We start from the raw sequence: 25246 nt of genomic DNA, 5'->3' as shown, positions 1-25246 counted from the left end.
CATGTGCAAAAGCAAAGCCCTCCCTCCCCACCAGGTTTATTCAGTTAGGTGTGTGAGGCTTATGAAAGCAGAACACGATACCAGATTTCCAACACTTGCAGACTGGGGGGGTTGCCATTCAGTGTTAACCTTTTTAATATTCTGCAGGCTAATTGTCTGTCCATTCCTCCTTTCCCCCCCTCCCAGGTTAATGAGGTGGTTAAGAAGGGAGGAGAGAGAAAGAGGGGGGGGGGGAAGGCTCCCCGATAGCATTGCCAAGCAAACGGAAAAGGTCAGGGTAATACATTCTATTATCATCTCTCATAGGCGGCACAAAGGCGTCCCAGATTTGGCATTGCCTCGTGATGGATTGTAACAAGAAAAAGGCTCGCTGTTAAATCTGCTCTTTGTGACAATAATTGTTGCAAAAAGAGAGAGAAAGAAAGAAATGTTAAAAAAAAAAGGGGGGCACCTGGAAGAATGCAGACCCACCATTCTCGGCTGGTCAGAAGATTAAAAGAAGGCCGTGGCCTAGAGGAGATTGCCAGGTGCTATTCTTGAAGGACAGCAAGGGCAGATCTGCGCATTTCTGAATTTGTCCTTTGATTGTAATTACTGCATGGTGGTATTTTCACCCTCTGGGTTACTTTTTCTTCTCTGCCTCGCGCTGTCGCCCTTAGGCAAATCATTTAACTTCTCAGTGGGTACCACCTTCCCACCACTGCCTTTATATAATTTAATCTTGCCGCACACTTGGTTTCTTCAACATTCGAGGAGGCCAGGCATTTTCCATAGGAAGCCCTCAAAAAGTTGTTTCCTTTGTCTTGGAAAAAAAAAAAATTGTCCTCTGGTTTATTTTTGCCGCTCTACAAAAGTATCTGGAGAGAGATCTTTGCCAGATATGGTCCCTCACTACTTTGCTTCGGAGCGTTTGTGTGAGGATTTGTTGCAAAGTAGGCCCCAATGCGGGTTCCATGCTTTGGGGAGGCCTCAGTGGGGGCTGGTTCAATAGGGTGAATGGGGCTCTGCCCCCCAACCTCAGCCAGCCCCCATTGGCTCTGGCTGTCAGCTTCCACCTCAGCAGAAGCAATATTGAAGTTCCCTTACACCCTTGGCAAGGAATTGTGTTGGTGTCCCACTGTAGAGAAATCACTTTACCGCAATAGCCATATTAGAAATCACTACATTTTACGGGACCTGAGTACTTGAAACCTTGGTAAACCTTGTAGAATGGAGCACAGGCCAGGTCCTTTGCTTACTGGACTATTTTGGAGTGTGGTTTATTTATTTTGAAAAAGCAAACCTTCCAGTGAGCACCAGTCCAAAGTATTTAAGAGGTCACACGCACCCATCTATTTATTGGGCATGTTGTCAATATACATATAAGGCAAGTCTTGTAAAGAGTTCCACTGGCGACATCAAATAAATCAGCCAACAGCACAATCCTCTGCAGGCCTACTCAGAAAAAACCCTACTGGAGTGCAATAGGGTTTACTTTCAGGTTAAGTGTATAGCATACCCGCCAATATCCCGCGTATCAAAACTGGGATGTTTCAGCTGGTTCAGCTAAAGGAACTGGTAAAAAGTTTTTGCCAACCCTGAAGGGAGCACTGGGGCAATTTCACACAGATTTCCAGACCCTCCAAATGTCCCTATTTTCCAGGGACAGTCCCCAGTTTTATAGAAGCTGCCCCAGTTTCTGATTTGGTCCCAGAATGTCCCACTTTTCTTTAGGACGTCTCTATTTTCATTGGCTAAATGTTGGAGGGTATGGAATAGGATGTCCCTATTTTCATCAGAGGAATGTTGGATGGTATGGATCCCTAGGAAGAGATGCTCAGGGCCAGCTCTGCCATTAGACAGAGTGAGGCATTGGCTGCATTGGGAAGCATATTCCGGGGACCAGAGAGCAACAGCAAGGCATTAGGGCAAGGGTAGCTCTCCAGCTCCTGCCAGATCCAACTTGGAAGGCGAACACTGAGGGATAATGGGAGTTGTAGTCCAATAACCTATGGAAGGCACCATGTTGGCTTTCCCTGCATTAGAGGATAAGGTATGATTTAGCCTGTTGTCCTCGGATGCAGTGGAGAAAGCTATCCTATCACCACTGTTGAAGTGAGACTCTAAAACTGGTTGGATCTTATACATAGATTTGGAAGGAGTGCTCCATCTTGCCCTTTGCTCCAGGTGGCCAAAGGTCTCCAGCCAGCCCTGGGCAACTTTGTTCTTATGCTGCATGACATGGGAGGTGTCATGAGACCCTTGAGGTCCAGCACCAGAGAGTTTTCTTTTCTGAACCTGGTGCTTTAAGAAAGCTAGAAAAATTTAGAAGGCACTATTTAATGACGCTTGTGGCATCCACCTTCCTATTTACCTCGCATGCCTTCATCAGAAAGGAACGTGTGTCAGCCTGTTAGGACCCCCCCCCCAAAAAAAACCACACAATTACCTGTTCTGCCATTGTGCCCCATCTCAGAGTCCACACCACCTTGGATTATGCAGAAAACATTTGATCAATTTTTGATTCCATCACACAATCTCTTTGAGTCGCAGTTGCATAATTCAAGCTGTTATCGTGCTGGTGGGTTCGTGTGGCTTTTATTTTATTTTTCTGCATGCATTTTGATTTAGGAACTTACGAAAACCTTGCTGGGTTTTAGGAGGCAATATATTCCATGGGTGGGTGGTGAGAAAACCACAGGTATCTGGAGGAGGAAGCCAACCATGCTAGCCAAGGCTTCATCGGGATGCAGTCGATGGCAAAAGAAAGAAGCCACACATGTGAATAGTCTGAAAGAAGTGCTGGGTTCACACACAAGTTATGTAAATGATAGCACTTTGGGTTATGGCGGGTCTCTAAATATAGTCTTTTAAAACAGCAACAGCTAAATTTCAAGTTTTACCTATAAAATAAAGGAAACTGAGGCTCTCTTTTGGAAGAGAGTTCTCTTTGCAAACCTGTTCCTGACTTCACCCGACTCCCAGTCCTTCACCCAGCTTCAGCTACTGTGGACTGCCTCCTCATTGCACCTTTGACCATGGACCGGACTTGGACCTCGCCTCTCGGGTAACCCATGGGACCAGCACACCCTTTGCCCTTCGTTTTGACAGCTGGGGGGAGGCTTGGGAGTCACCGGCGTGCCAAATGTCTGCCATGGGCGGCTTGCTCTGCCCCCGGCTGCAGGGCGTGCGCTCCGCTCCGTGCATCCGAGTGGCTATTCCGCACCTGGGAGGGCACCCTCCGTGTCCCTCCCCCCTCGGGAGCGTGCCTGCCCTGGGCAGCACGGGGCATAGGCTCAGCCACAGTCTCCCAACCCTTCTGGAAGATGCCAGGTATAAAACCTGGGACCTTTGGAAGGGACAGCAGTTGCTCTACCACTGAGCTGCGGCCCTCCCCCAAAACCTCACACATGGAAAGCCCCTCCTTACGTTCCCGTTCCTTGCTTAACTCTGGATTACAAAGACCTCACTGGTTGCGTTATATGCCTAACGCAAGGGGATGTTGCAGCGATCCAAATTCCCCACCAGGTTTGGATAAACAAGCCCATTCTGCATAAGAATCCAGTCAAGCATCCCATGAACGTTTTTATTCCTGTCAGATGAGACTAATGAAGTGCAGGAGCTTGTTGCTAAAAGATGAGCCTTACGGAGAGGACACCTCATTAATTTGAAGGCCGGCCTTTGTTGTCCCAGCTGTCAGACTCCTGCTATATTAATGTCCTCTCTTGCCATCTCTGGTGCAGGATGGGGCCTCTTCCCCCAGTAGGCCTAGCATGGCTGTTTGCTTTGAAGCCGCTTCATTTTCATTTTCTGCCGCCTTGCTGTTCTGAGTTTTTTGGTCTTTAAGAAACTATCTTCTAATTGGTATAAGAAGTCTTCTATTATTCCAACCTGTAGGCAAACATAAAAGGATACGGGACTGTCAAACAATGCGGCATCCGCCTGCTTGCAGATACACAACATTTCTTTGTTAAATGGATTACTTTCCCTTCAGAAATGATGGCATTATTATTTAGATGTAAAATTCTACCTTGAAAGGCATATTTCACGCACATCCTGTGAGCTAGGTCTCTGCTATTTCCATTTTACAGATAGGCAGTGGCGCCTGAGCTGCGGAGCCTAATTTAGCGAAAACAAGAGTGAGCCCAAACAACAGAAAATAGTACATACGACTTTTCGTTGGAAACTTTATCGGTGGGACTTGTCCTTGGAGACTGCACCCCGTGTCAAGACAGATGACCTAACTCCTTGCATTCACATCTGCAAAAGGAGTGCCGTGTTCACCTAAACTGCTTTGGGTCCCAGGCAGGAAATGATGGGCTAAGGGAATTTCTTCCCATTTTGTAGGATGTGGCATTGCCTCTGGACAACTATACTGGCCTAGCTTTCTGGACTGAATAACTTAACAAGAGAGCCAAAAATAAATCCAAGCCAGAAGATTCCTCTAAAACACACATTAAAATTATATCGAAACTGGCATTGTTCAGAAAATACGTTCAACAGCTTCCGTATTACAAATTTAAACAAGATTGAAATACAGTGGTGCCCCGCAAGACGAATGCCTCGCAAGACGGAAAACCCGCTAGACGAAAGGGTTTTCCGTTTTTCGATGCGCTTCGCAGGACGAATTTCCCTATGGGCTTGCTTCGCAAGACGAAAATGTCTTGCGAGTCTTGAGATTTTTTTTCGCTCCCCACCCCCTTTTTCTAAGCCGCTAAACCGCTAATAGCCTTTTAGCAGCTAATCTGCTAATCCCTTAAGCCTTTAATAGCCGCTAATAGCCGCTAAACTGCTAATAGCGCTAATCTGCTAAGCCGCTAATAGGGTTGCTTCGCAAGACAAAAAAACCGCTAGACGAAGAGACTCGCGGAACGAATTAATTTCGTCTTGCGAGGCACCACTGTCATCTGTATTGGCTTTCTCCAAATTTTCTTGGGACTTGCAACCATGGTGTGATGGAGACAGTGAATTCACAGCGAAAGATCCCTAGTCCTGTTGCAGAACTACATTTCCCAAGTGTCTTTCGTAGGAGGCCACGAGCAACAGGCATGCTAGGAACCAGTTTAAATCTGTACAGCAGACATGCCTTTAGACCAACCTTCCCTAAAATGGTGCCCTTTACATGTTTTGGATTATGTCTCCCATTATTCCTGACCATTGGCCATGTTAGCTCCAGCTGGTTCGTAGTCCAAAACTGATCACCCTGATCTGGCCACTGTGATCCATGCGACGGTTACCTCCAGGCTTGATTATTGTACCTCGCTCTACTTGGGGCTGCCCTTGAAGCTGACCCAGAAACTCCAGCGGGTGCAGAATGCCGCGGCAAGGCTCCTTACGGGGTCCTTGCCGTGGGATCACATTCATCCAGTGTTTTACAAACTGCACTGGCTCCCGGTAGAGTACGGGGTCAGGTTTAAGGTGCTGGTTTTGACCTTTAAAGCCCTATGCGGCCTAGGACCCACGTACCTATGGGACCACCTCTCCTGGTATGCCCCGCGGAGGACCTTAAGGTCCACAAATGACAACATATTGGAGGTCCCAAGTCGCAAGGTGGTTAGAGTGGTCTCAACTAGGGCCAGGGCCTTTTCAGTACTGGCCCTGACTCGGTGGAACGCTCTGTCACAAGAGACTAGGGCAGGACTTGACATCTTTCCGCAGGGCTGCAAGACAGAGCTGTTCCGCCTGGCCTTTGGTTTGGACTCAGTCTGACCCTTATGTTTCCCTCCCCTTATGGTTTTGATCTATGGGGCACTTTTAAAATGAGGCTGCATTTTAAATTGCATTTTAATCTGTATTTTAAATTGGCCCCTCCCATTATGTTTTTACTGTAATTTTACTGGTGTTAGCTGCCCTGAGCCCGGCTCTGGCTGGGGAGGGCGGGATATAAAATTTATTATTATTATTGTTATGTACTGAAGTTCTCACCCTGGACCAGCAGGGGGATACTGTAGATAGTTATGCAAATAAGGGATTGAAAGTAACATTCAGTGATTGGATAGTTTTAGAAAATTGTTACAGTTACGTTGTACTGGAGCTCTATATAAGCAGGCTGACTGAACCCTTCAGTTCAGTTCTGTTCTGGCCTGTGAATAAACAAGAGCTGTTTGAAGAATCGCTGTGTTGTCTGATATGTTCACCCACAATTTAACAATTATTATTATTATTAACATCTGGAGGGCACTGGTCTGGGAAAAAAATTAGGACTCGCTTGGACTATTGGGTGTAAGCAACCTTGCATGCCTCTAGGCAGCAGAGGGCAGGGTTGTGACCAACAGGTAAGACAGGGGAAAATACATTTTGTGTTTTCCAGAAAAACTCCCAAGCTCCAGCCATCCCTCTCTGTCTCCTGGATGACACATCTGTGAGAAACTAGCTTCTACCATGTAGATTTAGAATCCCAACGCCATCCATGTAAATGCATGTGAACTTTCAGTGCTAGTTAATGTCACAGGATGGCTGGTGGGAGACAGAACGGGTGGTGAGACCGGGTACCTCCATCTTCTGCTAACTCTGCTACTATAAACCCAACTTTATTTTTAAAACCCTAGGTGGTCTGTCTGCATTGGCTCGTGTGTGCAGTTCTTGCATGGTTTAAAAGGCAGGATCTGGCCACAAGTCTCTCCCCCCCCCCATTTTTTTTTATTAAAGATTTTCTTGTTTTACAGAAGTTTGTGTAATGTCTCTTGTATTTTTTTCCATGTAACATTTTTACAAATCCGTTTCATTTGTTGAGACATTAGGGGGAGAAAAAAAAAAGGGGTGGAGGGGGGCGGGAGATGGGTGGGGGTGGGGTCGGGTGGCGATGTTTGTATTATGCTTAATGTATGTAGGGTTTGGTGTCAGCATTGCTTGTGCTGTTCACTTGTGTTCCTTTGGTGGTGAGAGAGGTTGGGGTTGGCCTAGGGTGTGGCTGTTCGTTTGTGATTGGCTGTGGTGATCTTTGTTTTCGTGTGTGAGTGGGGGTGGGTAGGTGTTTTGGATCAGGTTAGCCATATTGATTTGTATGCTGTTGGTGGATTTTTGTCATTGTCTTGTTGGGCTGTGTATGTGATAAAGGGGAGCCATAAAGAAGAGCCAAAAGGCGTCTTCTTCTGTTTGCCCCCGTTTATTGGTTAATTTTTCTAGCAGGGTTGTTTCCCATACTATTTGGTACCATTGGTCCATGCCACAAGTGTCTTTAGACTGGGGGCATTATGTGTGAAATGTTGTCTTTTGCTCACCTCTGCTCCTTCTTAAGAAAATTGGGATAGCCTGCCTCATCTGACAAAGTTCACACAAAATGCTTACATGCAGGCATGCGTAGGGGTCCTTTATGCGCCTTCTGTTGTTTTCCTCATGTGGGATAGATTGATGCAGGCGCCTTCATTCAGCTTGTGCGCCATAGCAATGGGGAATTTAACAAAACGCTGTCTTTTAACTGGCATTGAAAAACAGCCAGTTTAAAAGGAAGGCAAGCTGGGAAAATTAATCTTGAGCAAGTTTTCCTGATAAGAAAGAGAATGCCGACAGAAAAGAAGCCAGCGCTTCCGGCTGAAAGTCAGCGCGGGGAGAAAAATGTGCATTCCACATTGCCATGGCAAGAACCATTTTTTTATTAAATCAGAATGAAGTTCTGAATAAATACATTTTCCTGAGATATATCATTCACCAGAGGGTTCGGTTTAAGAAAAAGGAAAGGAAAAAAATAGGAAAAGGGGAAAAGAAGGACGCAAAATGATAATTTTTGCAGACGCCATACATCTTCATCGAGATCAAACCAATAATTATATTAATAAGTGGCGTGTTGAAATGCGTATCCTTCCCTGAACCCTCATGCATCATGAACAGCTTTTAAAATAATTTAAAAGAGCATCTCTATATACGCAGATGAGGACTTCAACCAGGTGTCTTATATGAATGCCACACATACACGCTCACATAGTTGCAAATCGTCGTCATTCATGTTTATTCATAGGCAGCTCCACTTTCTCAGAAATGCAAATCGCCCAATAGAGTGAGCACAAGATAGCTTGGAGTCTGCTATTAATTGTACGCCAAGCTACCCCATCGCCTCATTTCTGAGATGCATGGGCACAGAATTCCTACTGCAAAGCCCATTGTTCGGCTCCTTTTCTTTTTAAAAAAGGTAAAATTAATATATCACTCTGACATCAACCTGGTGGAGCGTGTATTCCCTCCTGCGCTCTGTGTGGTCACAACAGACTGGCTGAATATATGAATCAATTTTAATACCGTTTACTGTTATGTATAAGGATAGGACTTGCGCACACATACACATACAGCTTTCATGTAGCCCTGTCTGCCTTGTCAAACTAGCATGGCTTAAACAACTCCATCATCACCAGCGTTTCCCAGAGGTTTGGGTGTTCCATCATACTCCAGTATCTGAAGGACCGCTATTGCCCATCTCAACCAGCCTGTTTGCTCAAGATGTTCCCTGGAGGCAGGCGCATTTCTAGGCACCCAGGAGACTTGAGGCTACAGGCTCAAGGTGCAACGTTGCCCCTGGGCCAATTAAAAGTGGCCGGGGGCTTTGTCCGCGCTGTGATTTGTAGTACAAGAAGCCAAGTTACAGGGAACCAGGCAGAGGGCCTTCTCGGTAGTGGCACCCACCCTGTGGAACGCCCTCCCACCAGATGTCAAAGAGAAAAACAACTACAGTGGTACCTCGGGTTAAGTACTTAATTCGTTCTGGAGGTCCGTTTTTAACCTGAAACTGTTCTTAACCTGAAGCACCACTTTAGCTAATGGGGCCTCCCGCTGCTGCCGCGCTGCCGGAGCACGATTTCTGTTCTCATCCTGAAGCAAAGTTCTTAACCCGAGGTACTATTTCCGCGTTAGCAGAGTCTGTAACCTGAAGCGTATGTAACCTGAAGTGTATGTAACCCGAGGTAACACTGTACTCCAGACTTTTAGAAGACATCTGAAGGCAGCCCTGTTTAGGGAAGCTTTTAATGTTTAATAGATTATTGTATTTTAATATTCTGTTGGAAGCCGCCCAGAGTGGCTGGGGAAAACCAGCCAGATGGGCAGGGTATAAATAAATAAATTAATAATAATAATAATAATAATAATAATAATATTACACCCAGCCCAAACTTGGGTCTCCAGCTGCTTACAATTCCCATCATCCCTGACCATCAGTCTTGCTAGCTAAGGATGATTGCTGCTAGCTGAGAAGTTATTGTTTCCACAAGCCTACCCAGATGGGAAGGTAGCCTATCTAGGAGAAGGAAAACTCTGATCCCAAACCTCCACTGCCTTGTGGGATATCTTTGGGAGAAGAAAAGGTTAACACTACACAAATCCAGGGTGGAGTCCCTAAGACGACTGGATGGCGCTTTTTATGCAACTCTTCCTTCTGGCATTTCCTGCAACCAGGCTGGTGGCAAACGTATTGCTCTGCTTTTCTTTGGACCACATCAGTGAGGCTAAGAGGGGGAGTCTTGCCATCTGGGGAGCCCAGGACCTCCATACTGTCCTGTGCCTCGGGGAGAAGAAGAAGAAGAGTTTGGATTTGATATCCTGCCTTTCACTCCCTTTAAGGAGTCTCAAAGCGGCTAACATTCTCCTTTCCCTTCCTCCCCCACAACAAACACTCTGTGAGGTGAGTGGGGCTGAGAGACTTCAAAGAAGTGTGACTAGCCCAAGGTCACCCAGCAGCTGCATGTGGAGGAGCCGAGAAGCGAACCCAGTTCACCAGATTACGAGACTACCGCTCTTAACCACTACACCACACTGGCTCTCATCTGGAGGTCACATCAGTGCTGCGAATGCAGTGGTTTCACTTCACCCCCAGAGGCACACACCGTTGTCTCTCGAGACAGATGGATGCCAACAACCCAGACACATAATTTAGTTCCTATATTCATTTTAAAAGTTTTGCTGATTTTATTTGTGATTTAACAAGGGTTATTCTATACATACTTTTATAAAAAAACCAGCTTTGTAGATTTTAGTTGTGTTTTATCCCCAGTTTTATCATGTGCACTGCTTCGAGGGCCCTTTGATTAAGCAGTGTGTAAATCTCTCTAAGGGACGCGGGTGGCGCTGAGGGTTAAACCACAGAGCTTAGGACTTAACGATCAGAAGGTCGGCGGTTCAAATCCCCGCGATGGGTGAGCTCCCGTTGCTCGGTCCCTGCTCCTTCCAACCTGGCAGTTCGAAAGCACATCAAAGTGCAAGTAGATAAATAGGTACCACTCTGGTGGGAAGGTAAACGGCGTTACCGTGCACTGCTCTGGTTCACCAGAAGCGGCTTAGTCACGCTGGCCACAAGCTGTACGCCGGCTCCCTTGGCCAATAAAGCGAGATGAGAGTCGCAACCCCAGAGTAGGTCATGACTGGACCTAATGGTCAGGGGTCCCTTTACCTTTAAATCTCTCTAAATAAAATAAATAAGATGTGCCGAGTTCCAGTTCAACAGCTTGCGCTTGCCATTTTGAGTACTACTTGGTCTCAGTTGAACCAGCAGTGACCCCCTACTCCTGCTCTGGACAGTGTTTTTAAACTGAAGCACAGAGACAGGGAATGAAGGCAAGAATGAACTATCTCCCTCGGTAGCCTGCAGCCTAAACAGACAGCTTTGCAGTTTTATGATGAAGGCTGGATCTGGAAGCAAGATAACATTGCTCCATCTGCAATCTGCTGCCTGAAGCAATGGCATCATGATGCTTCACACTTAGGCTGCCCCTTCCACGTCCCGCCACATCTCTTGCTTTAGGATTCTCATTGTATGGGAAGAACATTATTGGTGTGGACCGCTTGTCATGTGCAACCCACTTTGGTAGCTATAGCCGGAACGTGCGAAGCATCAGTTGGGTGTTTTGTTGCTGAGTCATGTCTCAGCTTGCTTCCTTTGATAAGAGGGAAACAAGAGGGGATATAAACAATGTTAAGTTGTGGGTGAACATATCAGACGACACAGCGATTCTTCAAACAGCTCTTGTTTATTCACAGGCTAGAACAGAACTGGCTGAAGGGTTCAGCCAACTTGCTTATATAGAGCTCAACTACAAAGCAACAGTAACAACTTTCTGTACATATCCAATCACTGAACGTCACTTTCAATTCCTTATTTGCATATGTGGACCTGAGTGAAAACTAACTACAGTATCCTCCTGCTGGCCCAGGGTGAGAACTTCAGTACATAACAAACAACTTAGCCCTTTGGATAAAGGTTAGAGAAAGCTGGAATTCTGTGCCCAAATGATTAACTGGGTTATCCCACTGCTAGTGCTACACATCAGGTTGCTGCTGTAATCTGTTTATTTTAGGGGAGTATGAGCATAATGCCCATTCAACATGCCAGCAGAGTGTGCCAATGGAACAGAAAAGCACCAGACAGTTCTACGTAGGGTCAGTGCCTTTGCTGACAGTATAAAGCAGTTCCACAGCTTGTAAGTTACACACAGTTGTAATATATGGTCCTTTCAGCAGCACAGAGTCTCATTGCAGCCTTCCAACACATAGACCAGGCTCTGGCCATGAGCAAACTTGCTTCACACTTGCTGACTCGCTCTTACATGCTTCACCAGTTGCAGGTACAGGAAAAACATACCCAAAATTAACCAGCACACCTAACACTTTATTATACCTTTTCTCTGCAGGCATAAACCCCTTATACGTAAACATCACCAACAAAACACAAAGGGCAAACATGCTGTCCAGGCAAGGTCTTCACCTTAAAGCACTGTGTCTGAGCACTCTTTCTTTTTCTTTAGCTCTGGAGCTTCCCTTGCCAAACAACAACAACTCCACTCTTCAAGCTGATTCGGAGCAAACAGCAACTCATGGCAAACCCAAAATGCCATTTGTTGTGCTTCAGCTTTAAAGAACAAGTCTTTGCGGAAAAAACTCTGGGGCCAAAAAAACAAAAGAGTGTTGGGACATGGAACTTGGAAGTGTGGACCTGTGCTCAGAAATAACGGGGTGAAACCTAAGTGTGGATAAACCCTTAGTTATTCCATTTTTACCCACTCTGTTATAGTAACGGCTGCCCTTGCAGGAAATCAGCTAAAGCTATCTATCTCAAATTTGATGAGATTTATGCTCACAGACCAGCTGACCTGGCTTGCAAATTCCACCTGGCTTGCAAATTTGCAAGCTGACCTGGCTTGCAAATTCTGTCCCAAAATAGAAAAGTTATATATGTTTCTCTTAAAAAAATAATCATCATCATTGACATCTGAAGGCAGCCCTGTTTAGGGAAGCTTTTAATGTTTGATGTATCACAGTATTTTAATATTCTTTTGGAAGCCGCCCAGAGTGGCTGGGGAAACCCAGCCAGATGGGCGGGGTATAAATAATAAATTATTATTGTTGTTGTTGTTGTTGTTGTTGAACTTGGGAAGGTGTGCAGGAAGGCATTACCCACTTGGGAGGGCTAGCCATTTCTGCAGATTTTAGTCGCTTCTGTCAAAAGAATAAATGAAACGAGAGAGCCAGCTTTCGATGACCCAGTAGGTTGGAATAATGTAAGTGGACTTAGATGGACCTTGGGACAAACGGGGCACCTCAAACACAGGTGGGCTGTATCCATCAGGGCCCAAACTGAATCCTGTGTACATCCCTGATTTATTCTAGTTCTGTCTCATCTGTCAGGAGCAGACTTCAGAACCATCATCTTCTGTTGTGCTGTGCGAAGAGTGGGAGGAACTGTTGACTGCATAATTGATTGTTATGTCACCACAACAGGCTGATGATGTTCCTGCTGTAGCACTGAAGCCAATCAAGCTGTATAATTAAACTGTGTGTCGCCGGTCCGTGCAGGCACCAAATCACCACGTGAACAGGATGGGGAGAAAGCAAACACACCCCAAACTCTGCCTCTTGACAAGACATTGGGTGGAAAATACTATTCCCCCTCCCCCCCCAAATGTTAGGTGCTTATAGCATCCTACAGTGCTAGCTGATGGCTTTCTGCCTGCACTTTTCATTCTAAAAAGCAAACTCGGGGTGGGAGAGAACATCAGCCCTTTTCCTCTCTTTGCCATTTTCAAGTTGCCAGTTCATCTGCTTTTTCTAAAAAAACCAAAGCCGGGGGGGGGGGGGGGGAGGCACGACGGTGCATCTCCTTGGGAAATGCTGGCTCCTTTTTTTGTTTGCTTTGTTGAAAAGCATTTAAAGTGCGAGACCTGGATGTCAGGTTGAAGCGATGCAGTTGGCAGGTGGCAACCGGGGGGATATCAAAGAGCAAGTCTTCATTGAAGCTGCCAGGGCTGCTGTCACCAGAATTGGGCTGTTTCAGATGAAAGTGTTTCCTGGCTTTAAATTATTGGAGGCGCAGCTCAAGAGGAAGAGCCTTTCGCCAGCAGAGATGCCTCTTTGTGTCCTGCTGCCCTCCGAGGTGTGTTTGAGGAGCACCTGAGACGGAACCTTCTTAATGGTGGCACCTTCAAGAGGCTCATTTAACCATTTGCCTTCTGGCCCCCAGAAAGGTAAATAAAATGCTGAACGAAGGCGTGTACTTTTCTGTTGATGTGCTTTTGTTGCTGTTGCTTTTGTTGCTGTTTCGTTGCAGCTGCTGCTTTTAGCAAGTTAGCTGTTTTGTTTAAAAACTATGTTATTGTTATTTTTGAAAGTCAGGTCTGTGAGCTACTTTGGGTGCCACATATGAGGACTGCTGGGATAGCTCAGTTGGAAGAGCATGAGACACTTTTAGGGCTCAGCTACATTGGCAAAGGAAAAAACCTGCTTTATATGTGTTGTTTATGCATTCTAACACTGTGACACCAGATGGCGCTGTGGAGTTCTGTTTTTGCCAACCCGATTTCTCATACAAAGTTTGCAATGCCTTTAACTGATACGCTTCTTTGATGTGTCTAGATCCAGCCTTAATCTCAGGTTCGTGGGTTTGAGCTCTACGTTGGGCAAGAGATTCCTGCATTGCAGTAGGTTGGACCAGATGACCCTCGTCAGGGGCGAGCGAAGGCGTCGTGACACCTGGGGTGGGGCTTCGCTATGTAGGGCGCATGTGTGGCGTCGCTACGTATGATGCATGCGCCATACGTAGCGACGCTGCACATGCGCTGTACATAGTGGTTTGCCGCCACCGCTCCAGCGCCATACGGATGGTGCCGGGATACCTCCGTCGCCACTAAAGCCGCAAACAGAGGATCCTCTACATGTGGCTGTAGCGGCAACGGATCCCACCACAGTCCATAAGGTGCTTGCGTGGCGCCGGTGGAAAGCTGCTATGTACAGCACATGGGTGGCGTCATTACGTACAGCGCATCCATGCGACTGTACATAGAGATTTGCTGCTGGCGCCGGGATCCTCTGCTCGCAGCCGTAGCTGCAAACAGAGGATTCTCCACATGTGGATGTGGCAGCACAATGGCACACCGCCGCGAGCCCCTGTGGGGTGCCTTCTTGTCACCCCCCCCAGACATGGCACCTGGGGTGCACCGCCTCCCGTTGCGACGCCACTGATCCTCGTGGTCCCTTCCAACAATGCTATGACACTATGATCTGGGGAGACTCAGGATCATTTTCCTACTTGGCTAAGAACTCCATTGAGTGACCTGGGGCCAGCCACTGCCTCTCAGTCAAGCCTACTTCATAGGGTTGCCGTGAAAATAAAACGGGGGTGCCGGGAGAAGATGTGTATGCTTCATCGAGACTCTTGGAGGAAAGATGGGTTTATTAATAGCTCTGGTTTTCCTTGGAAAGTTTTTCACTGGAGAACTCACTACTGCTGATTGATGCTTGGATTTTGTAAGTACAGTCATACCTCGGGATAAATACGCTTCAGGATAAGTATTTTCGGGTTGAGCTCTGCGGCGACCCGGAAGTAACGGAGCGCGTTACTTTTGGGTTTCGCTGCTCGCGCATGTGCAGACGGTCAAAATGACATCACACGCATGCGCGGAAGCGACAAAACACGACTCGCGCACGCGCAGACGCGCAGTTGCATCTTACGTTCTGTTCAGGATGCGAACGGGGCTCCGGAACGGATCCTGTTCGCATCCCGAGGTACCACTGTAAATGAACTCTCCCTCTCTGTGTGTAAAATCTCATATAGGGCCAGGCCTTGGTGGTCAAATAAGCAACCCCAGCTCACAGGCTAGCGGCCAAAGTCAAATGCCTAACTTGGCTTTCTGTCAGCCCAGAGGAACAGATGGTTATTCCTGGATGAGGCCTCAGGTACTTTTTGGCAGGCGAGGCCCACCTTCGGCAGCGAGGGCGTCCCTTTCCCACAAAACATCTGCTGGGTGCCAGGTGCTAAGTGCCGTGGCAGCTTCAACAAGAAATAAAAAGTGAGGGTTTTTTTATGGAATGAAATATGTAAACAGATAATAGGCTCGGTGCAGTTTATTCCTTGTGCTATTTAATTTGATATTAAATCCAATTCGTTTTACGCCGTCCATAAATTTTCCTGAGCGCCTCAGATTTTTTAGCACTGGCAGCTCGTAACTGCACTGCAGACATTGTCATTTTTCGAAGCCAGAGGTTGATCTCAAAGGGCTCGTGTGAAGCACTCGGTGCCAGGAATGCGAGAGGGAAGCCGTATGTGGCGCAAATAGATGGGTCAGGCATTAGAGACTCGCCACAGAAAGATCACCGGGGCAATTCTAAAGGTTAAAATGGCCGCCTTTTAATGGCCGTGACACCCCAGCCCTTTTAAAATAATGCTGACTGCAGCTTCTGTGTGGAAAGGACGAAGTCTTGTTTGCATTTGCCGTGTCTTTACAGGATTTGCTTTATGGTTATAAAGGCTAGAAGCCTAGCAAGGGGCAAGATCTAATCCCAATGAGATCAGCTTCGCCCACCGACGGTATGTGCTGTCTGTTGTTTCCATTCTGCCTACTTATCTGAAGATGTGAACATTATGTGTTATGCAACTTGACCTCACAGGGCCATGAGAACCAAGTCAAAGCCATTGGAAGCCAAGACTTATTCACTGCCAGCTACCACCTTCCAACTTTTGCCTTGGGCAGACACCCTCTCTCAGCTGAGGGGACCCTGTTGCAAGGGGAGGATGTGCAAAGCAGTTGGGGTGATTGTGAAACTGGGAGAGTTGGTTTTGAAGCTGGGCAACTGGTTTTTTTTTTGCTCAAGATGTTCCCTGCTTCTGATGTCAAGGCTGCTTAGAAAACACTCTGGCCACTGATGGAAAGGAGCTAGAATTAATGGCCCTCAAAAGCAAACGAGTTCTTTCTTTTGTTTTTTACTTGCTCGCAGGAAATCTTTTCGTTTCCTAGATCCCCAAGGCATGCGTTTTATCAGAAGGTTGTGACTGAAGGGTATTTATATTCCGTTTTATATCCCCCCTTCTTTTCTGCAGAGACGGCACACACCTGTACCTCCCTGCTTTCTGCGCAACACCAAAGAAACCTTAAAGCACTTTTCATCCTCATGCACTGGGAGAAGATGAAAGGTATAATTCACTTTGTAAATGGCTGGATGGCCGACAAGTCAATTATTCGGCATTATATGTTAATTCTAAATTGACTACAGAAAAGGAGATGGCCTATGGTTCATTTAGCCACAGAGGAAAGGAGCAGTGCACATTTGACCCCCCCCAAAAAATGCTATTATATTAGTCTGCGATAATGTGGGGGAAATTACAAACAGTTAAATATTTTCTCTGCATTTATTGAAAACGCTGTCGGGCGGCAATGAAGTCTCTTTTCACAAGGTAAGTGGATTAAGTTGAGGACACTGAACTGTGCAATTGCTCCTCAATCAGCAAGATGGATTTTTTTAAATAAAAAAAAACTTTAGAGGGGATGTTTTTATTCAGAATATCTCTCCACCCGTCTATGCTCTCCACCCGCGGGAAGCAATATTAGATGGAATAAGCTCCCAACTCTGCCTCGAGATAAGAAGCAACATTTATGTCTGAAATGCTTAAAGATTGCTCAGGTCAAGGCTAGATCTTGCAGGCATCTCGCAAAGGGCCTAGACGGTTGGCTAGTAGATAAAAGGGGGGGGGGGGGAGAGAGAAAGGTTGGCAGGCTCTGCCAGTAAAAAAAAAGGACCCAAGACATAGCCATGCTACAGACCTAAAGTGATCTCTCATTCTGTTTTCCTAGAGAAACCTGGGAAATGTAGTCCTGTGGTGGAGAGGGGGAGAGCAGGGCTGGCTCAAGATGGTTTGCTGGCTGAGGCAAAGGAAAAGATGGCCACCCACCCTCCCAAGTTCAGAAGCTGATTGGCTGGCAGTTAGACCTTGCATCCTGGGACAGCTTTTGTTGTTTAGTCGTTTAGTCGTGTCTGACTCTTCGTGACCCCATGGACCAGAGCATGCCAGGCACTCCTGTCTTCCACTGCCTCCTGCAATTTGGTCAAACTCATGCTGGTAGCTTCGAGAACGCTGTCCAACCATCTTGTCCTCTGTCGTCCCTTTCTCCTTGTGCCCTCCATCTTTCCCAACATCAGGGTCTTTTCCAGGAAGCCTTCTCTTCTCATGAGGTGGCCAAAGTATTGGAGCCTCAGCTTCAGGATCTGTCCTTCCAGTGAGCACTCAGGGCTGATTTCCTTCAGAATGGATAGGTTTGATCTTCTTGCACCTGAGGCTAGTTTAGAAGGTGCAAGATAGCCTCCCAGGCGCACATGGCTTTGATCTCTAGCAGACGGGAGTGCCTGGGAGGCTGCCGCCGCCGTCCTCCTCCCCTAAAGGTAGGGCTGGCCCTGGAGCTGAATGCCTTGCTAAACTGCAGATGCACAAAAACAAAAGCTCCCATTGCTACAGTGACAGCTACAGACACTGCATAGATTACATCAGGCCTCACTAACTGGGCCATGCAAATGTTTCAGACTACAACTCCCATGAGGCGGCTGCTGTGCGTTGTGGTCCAAAACATCTGGAGGGCGCCAGCTTGGTGAAGGCTGTATCAGTTTTATTCTGCTATCAAAAACCATGTCCCTTTGGAGATTTCTAAAAGCCACAATGGTGAATACGAATATTTGCAGCTAACAACATTCTATTCTATGTGCAATAGCAGATTCCTGTCACTTCGAACTTTCAAAATTTTGCAAAACCATTTTTTTAATGGATTTTTTTTAAAAAAATATTATTTATACCCCGCCCATCTGGCTGGGCTTCCCTAGCCACTCTGGGCTGGGGAATATTATTAAATATTAAAATACCGTAATACATCAAACATTAAAAGCTTCCCTAAACAGGGCTGCCTTCAGATGTCTTCTAAAAGTCTGGTAGTTGTTTTTCTTTGACATCTGGTGGGAGGGCGTTCCACAGGGCAGGTGCCACTACCAAGAAGGCCCTCTGCCTGGTTCCCTGTAACCTCACTTCTCGCAGTGAGGGAACCGGCAGAAGGCCCTTGGAGCTGGACCTCAGTGTCTGGGCAGAACAATGGGGGTGGAGATGCTCCTTCAGGTATACTGGACCGAGGCTTGACTACCCATATTTATTATTATGCTCGAGAAAGGGAGTTGAGCTTATTCTCATTTTTTCCTTGTTGCTATTTCCTTTAAACTGCATATAAGAACAGAAGACGAGTCCTGTTGGATCCGTCCAAAGGCCCATGTCGTCCAGCATTCTTCTCTGTTAGTGGCTGACCAGATGCCTGTGGAAAACCTGCAAGAAGGACCTGAGTCTCATACAACAGAAACACGGGTGGAGACCCCTCTCTCTTCTCACTGTCAAATGTCATTTTTGCACTCAGCTGCGGGAAGAAAATTGAATATGCATACAACTCCTTTCAAAAAAACCATCAGCATTTGACATCAGAAGCAGGATGCGGAGATTTCAAAGAATCATAGAATCATAGAGTTGGAATAGACCACAAGGGCCATCGAGTCCAACCCCCTGCCAAGCAGGAAACACCATCAGAGCACTCCTGACATATGGTTGTCAAGCCTCTGCTTAAAGACCTCCAAAGAAGGAGACTCCACCACACTCCTTGGCAGCAAATTCCACTGTCGAACAGCTCTTACTGTCAGGAAGTTCTTCCTAATGTTTAGGTGGAATCTTCTTTCTTGTAGTTTGGATCCATTGCTCCGTGTCCGCTTCTCTGGAGCAGCAGAAAACAACCTTTCTCCCTCCTCTATGTGACATCCTTTTATATATTTGAACATGGCTATCATATCACCCCTTAACCTCCTCTTCTCCAGGCTAAACATGCCCAGCTCCCTTAGCCGTTCCTCATAAGGCATCGTTTCCAGGCCTTTGACCATTTTGGTTGCCCTCCTCTGGACACGTTCCAGTTTGTCAGTGTCCTTCTTGAACTGTGGTGCCCTTCTTGAACTGTGGACACAGTACTCCAGGTGAGGTCTGACCAGAGCAGAATACAGTGGCACTATTACTTCCCTTGATCTAGATGCTATACTCCTATTGATGCAGCCCAGAATTGCATTGGCTTTTTTAGCTGCCGCGTGTCACACTGTTGGCTCATGTCAAGTTTGTGGTCAACCAAGACTCCTAGATCCTTTTCACATGTACTGCTCTCAAGCCAGGTGTCACCCATCTTGTATTTTTTGCCCAAGTGCAATACTTTACATTTTAATAGCTGTTAAAGTTCATCTTGTTTGTTTTTGCCCAGTTCTCTAATCTGTCAAGGTCGTTTTGAAGTGTGATCCTGTCCTCTGGGGTGTTAGCCACCCCTCCCAGTTTGGTGTCATCTGCAAATTTGATCAGGATGCCCTTGAGTCCATCATCCAAGTCGTTGATATCATGTGTCTGAGATTGGAACGCAGAAACAAAAAACACTACATTGGATTCACTTGAGGTGTATTGCACTCTTGTCTTTCCGCACCTGGGATCGTCCTTTCATGTTTTGTGAGAGGGAGATAACCGCTGACGGAAAAGGAAGTCTTCTCTGAAGACTGCTGCTGTGCTATCCGAGACAGGAAGCATAGAAGTGAAAAGAGGAAGAAGTTCTGGCTGTTTCTCAATGGCTTTTCCTTTAAGTTTCGTTAGAACATATGGATCCAGCTGGATCGGAAGAAAGGCCCCATCTAGTCCAGCACTCTGTTTTCACAGCGACCAATCAGATGTCCACAGGAAGCCAACCAACAGGAGCTGATCGCAACCATGGTTCAGTGTGTCTGGATGTTAACCAGAAGGTTGGTGGTTTGAGTCCACCCAGGAATGGCCCTGGACAGGACTCCTGCCTTGCAGGGAGTTGGACTAGATGACCCTCAGGGTCCCTTCCAACTTTACAGTTCTATGAATCTACATACCTTCCAACATTTCCCCAATGAAAATAAGGATGCGGGTGGCACTGTGGGTTAAACCACTGAGCCTAGGGCTTGCTGATCAGAAGGTCGGCGGTTTGAATCCCCGCGACGGGTGAGCTCCCATTGCTTGTCCCTGCTCCTGCCAACCTAGCAGTTCAAAAGCACGAAGTGAAAGTAGATAAATAGGAAACGGCGTTTCCGTGCGCTGCTCTGGTTCACCAGAAGCAGCTTAGTCATGCTGGCCACATGACCCGGAAGCTGTACGCCGGCTCCCTCGGCCAGTAAAGCAAGATGAGCGCGGCAACCCCAGAGTCATCCGTGACTGGACTTAATGGTCAGGGGTCCCTTTACATTTATTTGATAATGTTATAGTAATAGTAATAGTAACATCCCACATCCCAAACCATTATGAAAGCTCTTTGGCCTTTTAGTGCAAATTTCTCCTAGTTCCATACACACATTTATTTTTTTGTATGCAGCTTTGACAAATGCATGCAAGCGATTTCCCCTAACCTAATGCATTCTTTGTACGTTATTTTCTCAAATTACATGCATTCGTACGCACACTTTACCACATGCCGTTTTGTAAGCATTGTTTGCTCGGAGAACCGCTCCACAAAATTTCGAAAGCTGCACGTTTCAAAGGGAGGTTTTGTTCCGGCTTGCGTATTGTCCCGGGAAGTGTGCATTGGTTGGGTTCGCCTTGAAACGCGGACGGACCTGAATTTCTTCCCCCAGCCCTGAACGCCACAACATCTGCCTTCTGTAGCGATGAAGAAAAGAAGGCTGCCCACGTTCACGATGTTTCTAGCATGCCCTCTGGCAGTTCAGGGAAGAAAAACGGCTCATGCTCTTTTCATACCAAGGAATGATTAAGTTGGGGCCAGCCTCATACCTATTACACTGCCTGGCTTTTTTTTGCTATATTTCTTTACTATGCAATTGCGAGGCCTGCTCTGATTTAAACGCCAAGAGGGTGACGGCTCCTCTGGCTCACAATATACTAGGATAATAGAACCGTCCTGCTGTATATTACGAACCGCTCAATATATAGAGCCGGCTGCATCCCAGAGATCTTGTCTCTTGGTTTAATGTGGGATTGGTGAACCTTGTTCCTGCTGAGGGCCACATTGCCTTGGCAGTAATCTCATGGGGACCGCATGCCAGCGATGGGCAGGGCCAGAGCCATCCGGCTTTCCAGTATCAACACCCCCCCCCCCCGTTTCTCACACAAGAATTTCAAGAGACTTCTCCCAATCTTCTCTTCTCGGCAACAGTTGATGAATAATTGTCCCCATCTGGCCTGCAGCGATGCAGCCATAAAGATGATGAGGGGAGCTGAGGACCTCAGGGAGGAATTCAATGTGGTGTTAAGGAGACTATTCTGTCAGTGCGCACATTTCAGGTTGCCAGATGGAACGATCTCCCCCCTCTGTGTGCTGTTCTGGGGGTTCCCTTCACCCCCCTGGCCAATTTGGGGAGGGTTTGGGGGGGGCACACGGGAGTAGAAGGAGAGGGGACAAGAATCCCTGTTGCACTAGCAGAAAACCTTGTCCTGGCTTCCACTAGCGGGACTCATTAGTTGAATCTTGCTCTCAGCATTTTTCTGTCTAACAGCACTTCTGGACTCTTACGATTTCTGTATGGGTTTCGATTCCCTACTGGCAAATTAAGCTTATAGAATCAAAGTCGATTTGCTGCTATTGCACACCAAACCCACTTCCCTCCCCGCCACCATTGACTTTTTGCATTAAGGAAATTGATGGAGAAACACACTGGGAAGCATGGGATAACATTTACTTGATGCAACAAATCAGAATGAACGCTCCGGAAATATCCGATGCCGTCTAACCTCCCTGTAAACCTTGTGCAAACAAATCAGGACAAATGCTCACTAAACAGATCATCGAGGAGTGGCCTAAACTCCTGCCCAAACTGCTAGGAGGAACTCAGCCAAAGTAATACAGGCACCTGTATCAGAAGAAGAAGAAGAGTTTGGATTTGATATCCCGCCTTTCACTCCCTTTAAGGAGTCTCAAAGCGGCTAACATTCTCCTTTCCCTTCCTCCCCCACAACAAACACTCTGTGAGGTGAGTGAGGCTGAGAGACTTCAGAGAAGTGTGACAAGCCCAAGGTCACTCAGCAGCTGCATGTGGAGGAGCGGGGAATCGAACCCGGTTCACCAGATTACGAGACTACCGCTCTCAACCACTACACCACACTGGCTCTATCAAGCTTGCATCCCCCACCCCCGCCCCGTGGGGGTCTCTTAGCATCTTTAGCAATTTTGATCAGGAAGTTGTCCACTTCAATGTGAAACCGATTTGTAAAAAAATGTTACATGGTGGGAAAAAATAAGAGAGAGAGATATTGCACATACTTTTGTAGATTAAGAAAATCTTTAATAAAAATACATTTTAAAAAATATGTAAAAACAAAACAAAAGCCCAGCCTCCAAACAGGGGATCTTTCCCACATCACATCTCTTCTGGCCCCCTAAACCAGTGGTTTTCAACCAGTGTGCCATGGCACCCTGGGGTGCCTTGAATGATGGTCAGGGGTGCTGCGGGCAACACTGGCCTCTGTCCCTATTTCCTTCTGTCCCTCCTCTGATGCCCTCTTCCTCCCAAAGGGAGCTGTTTATTGCCACAGCCCTGGCTATAAGCTCCACAGGTGAATGATGCCTCTGGGAGGCACCTCTCTTTGGGGTGGGGGCTCAGAGACCAGTGACAGCAGCAGCAGCTGCCCAGAGGACTCCCAAGGAGAGGGGAGAGAAGAGGAGAGGAGGCTGAGGGCACACTCCACAAGGGAGAGTGTTCGAAAAAGGGTGGGAGGCTGCCAGCTCTGCAAGCAAGGGGTAACATAACTGGGCTCCTGAGCCCCACAGGAGTGCCGCAGAAAGTGTTGGGATGTTCCGTTCCACCTTAAGGAACAGGCATGATTGTTGTGTGTCACATGTCTGTTTACACTCCAGCTCAGTATGCTGGGAACTTCCATTTGTGTGTAGCTTTCTGTTTTGCTTTGGACATAAAGGAGATCAGACATGTTTCCTTTTTGTCCTGATCTATGCTGAATAAATGGGACGTGGGTGGCGCTGTGGGTTAAACCACTGAGCCTAGGGCTTGCTGATCAGAAGGTCGGCGGTTCGAATCCCCGCGACGGGGTGAGCTCCCGTTGCTCGGTCCCTGCTCCTGCCAACCTAGCAGTTCGAAAGCACTTCAAAGTGCAAGTAGATAAATAGGCACCACTCCAGTGGGAAGGTAAACAGCGTTTCTGTGTGCTGCTCTAGTTCGTCAGAAGCGGCTTAGTCATGCTGGCCACATGACCCGGAAGCTGTACACCAGCTCCCTTGGCCAATAAAGCGAGATGAGTGCCGCAACCCCAGAGTCGGTCATGACTGGACCTAATGGTCAGGGGTCCCTTTACCTTTATGCTGAATAAACCTGCTTGTAAATATGCTCACACAGCCTCTCACACCACTTCTGTTTGTGCAGCGTTTGCTCTGCTGATAGTTTTTTCAGTCTTCTGAGGCCTGGGCCGCAGATTCATGCTGCACCAAGGACCGGGGTTTGCCCGGCTCACCGGCTGGTGGGCTGGAGCCAGCTGGGGGCCTGCCAATTGCCCCTGTTTCCTTGGGTGCATGTCAACAGAAAGAATCCAGTTGGTTAAGGGAGCCGTGGACTCAAAAAGGTTGGAAACCTCTGCCCTAAACCCTTATTATTGGCTGTTAAGTGAAAGCATTTGAAATGAACTGGGCCAAGTCTCTCCAGCAGGACGATTAGCGTAACAACCTGGGCTCTGTCTATGAATGAGTTGAAATGCTGCAGCATGCTGCTCCAGACTTGATGCTTCCCAATATGCAGCAGTGCTTTGTCGCTACCAAACAGTTAAGGAAAGCCACTTTGGATGCTCAGCTGCTGGGAGAATGCTAGTTCTCTAAATGAACTGCTCGGATGCCTCCTACCGTGTCCCACAGAGAACCGTCTGCTGCCTTGGTATGTGTCTGTCTCTCCTTGCGTCTGTGTGTACACACGGCAGTCGAACCATTTAGGGCCGGCTCTACCATTAGGCTGAACTAATGTGGCAATCACCGACCTGTTGATTATGGCTGCAACAAAAGGTCCGTGAGTTGTTAGCTATTCAGTTTGTTGTTACTTTACTTATGCAGCTGCGACAGGAGAGAGGGGCATGCGGCCTTTCCTGTCTCAAGAGCCAAAATAACTCGTTGGACCTTTGGCAATCTGCACCTCGACTTTCCGTGTCGTTGGAAGGCAGCTCATCTCAGGCAGCAAAGTCAGCAAAATGTCTTGGGAGGACCCTGTAGAAGACCAGAAAAATGCAGGGAGGGAAAAGAATCCCCTCCATCCTGAAACCTCCCGCACTATGTTAGGCCAATGGTTGCACACGTCCCCCATGCCACTGTGGACTACCCTTTGTAGCCATGGGCTGATTTAGGTTCTGCTGAGTTGAGTGATGTAAGAGCCAATAGCCGACTCCTCCCTTTCCTTCAGCCTCTGGCTTCCTGGTGGCTAGTTTGGGGGTCTTGGTTGTCTGGCTCTGCTCCACCTTGGATCTCAAATCTGGCTTAGGGGAGAGGGTTGTTATGGACCCATAAGAAGCAGACCCTGTGATGTGCTTCTTCTGAAATCCACCCCCCGGGCTTGGTAGGCTCAGAGGGCTGATGGAGCTCACTCAACCTCCTTTGCTGCTGTAACCATTGTGGGGGCAATTTTGTGGCTTGGTTTGAAAGGAAGCCACAATCATTTCAGAGGCTTATCAGGTTAACATCTCCTCTACGTTGAAAGGATTGCAGAGGCTACAAGGCTACAAGGTGCTGTCCTTCTTTCAGTGGCGTAGCGTGGGTTGTCAGCACCCGGGGCAAGGCAAGTAATTTGCGTCCCCTAACCCGTGGATTTTAGCACTCGAGTCTCTTCCGCGCCCCCCGGGATGTTGCGCCCAGTGCGGCCGGCCCCCCCTGCAGCCCCACGCTACGCCACTGCCTTCTTTTACTTCTCTTTTGGGGTGTGTGTGTGTGTGAGAGAGAGAGAGAGAGAGAGAGAGAGAGAGAGAGAAGGAGAGGGAGGGAAGGAGGGAGAGGGAGAAAAGGAAGCATCACCCTTC

The 25246-nt window shown here is 47.4% G+C and overlaps 1 protein-coding gene across 1 annotated transcript in view; it reads right to left on the bottom strand.

The window, feature by feature from the left end:
- Positions 1-3551: 3551 nt before the first annotated feature.
- The window catches only part of SPATA16 (spermatogenesis associated 16), a 163407-nt gene continuing 141712 nt past the window's right edge, over positions 3552-25246 (bottom strand). Inside the window, exon 11 of the mRNA XM_083442238.1 lies at positions 3552-3870. Within this exon, the coding sequence (XP_083298364.1) occupies positions 3748-3870 (123 nt within the window). The 3' untranslated portion in view covers positions 3552-3747. The remainder of the gene's footprint in view (positions 3871-25246) is intronic.

The sequence above is a fragment of the Podarcis tiliguerta genome, assembly GCF_965153285.1.
Source record: "Podarcis tiliguerta genome assembly, chromosome: 5".
Lineage (NCBI taxonomy): Eukaryota > Metazoa > Chordata > Lepidosauria > Squamata > Lacertidae > Podarcis > Podarcis tiliguerta.
Note: the sequence above shows the minus strand (reverse complement) of the source record. Positions and strands in the feature narration are given on the sequence as shown.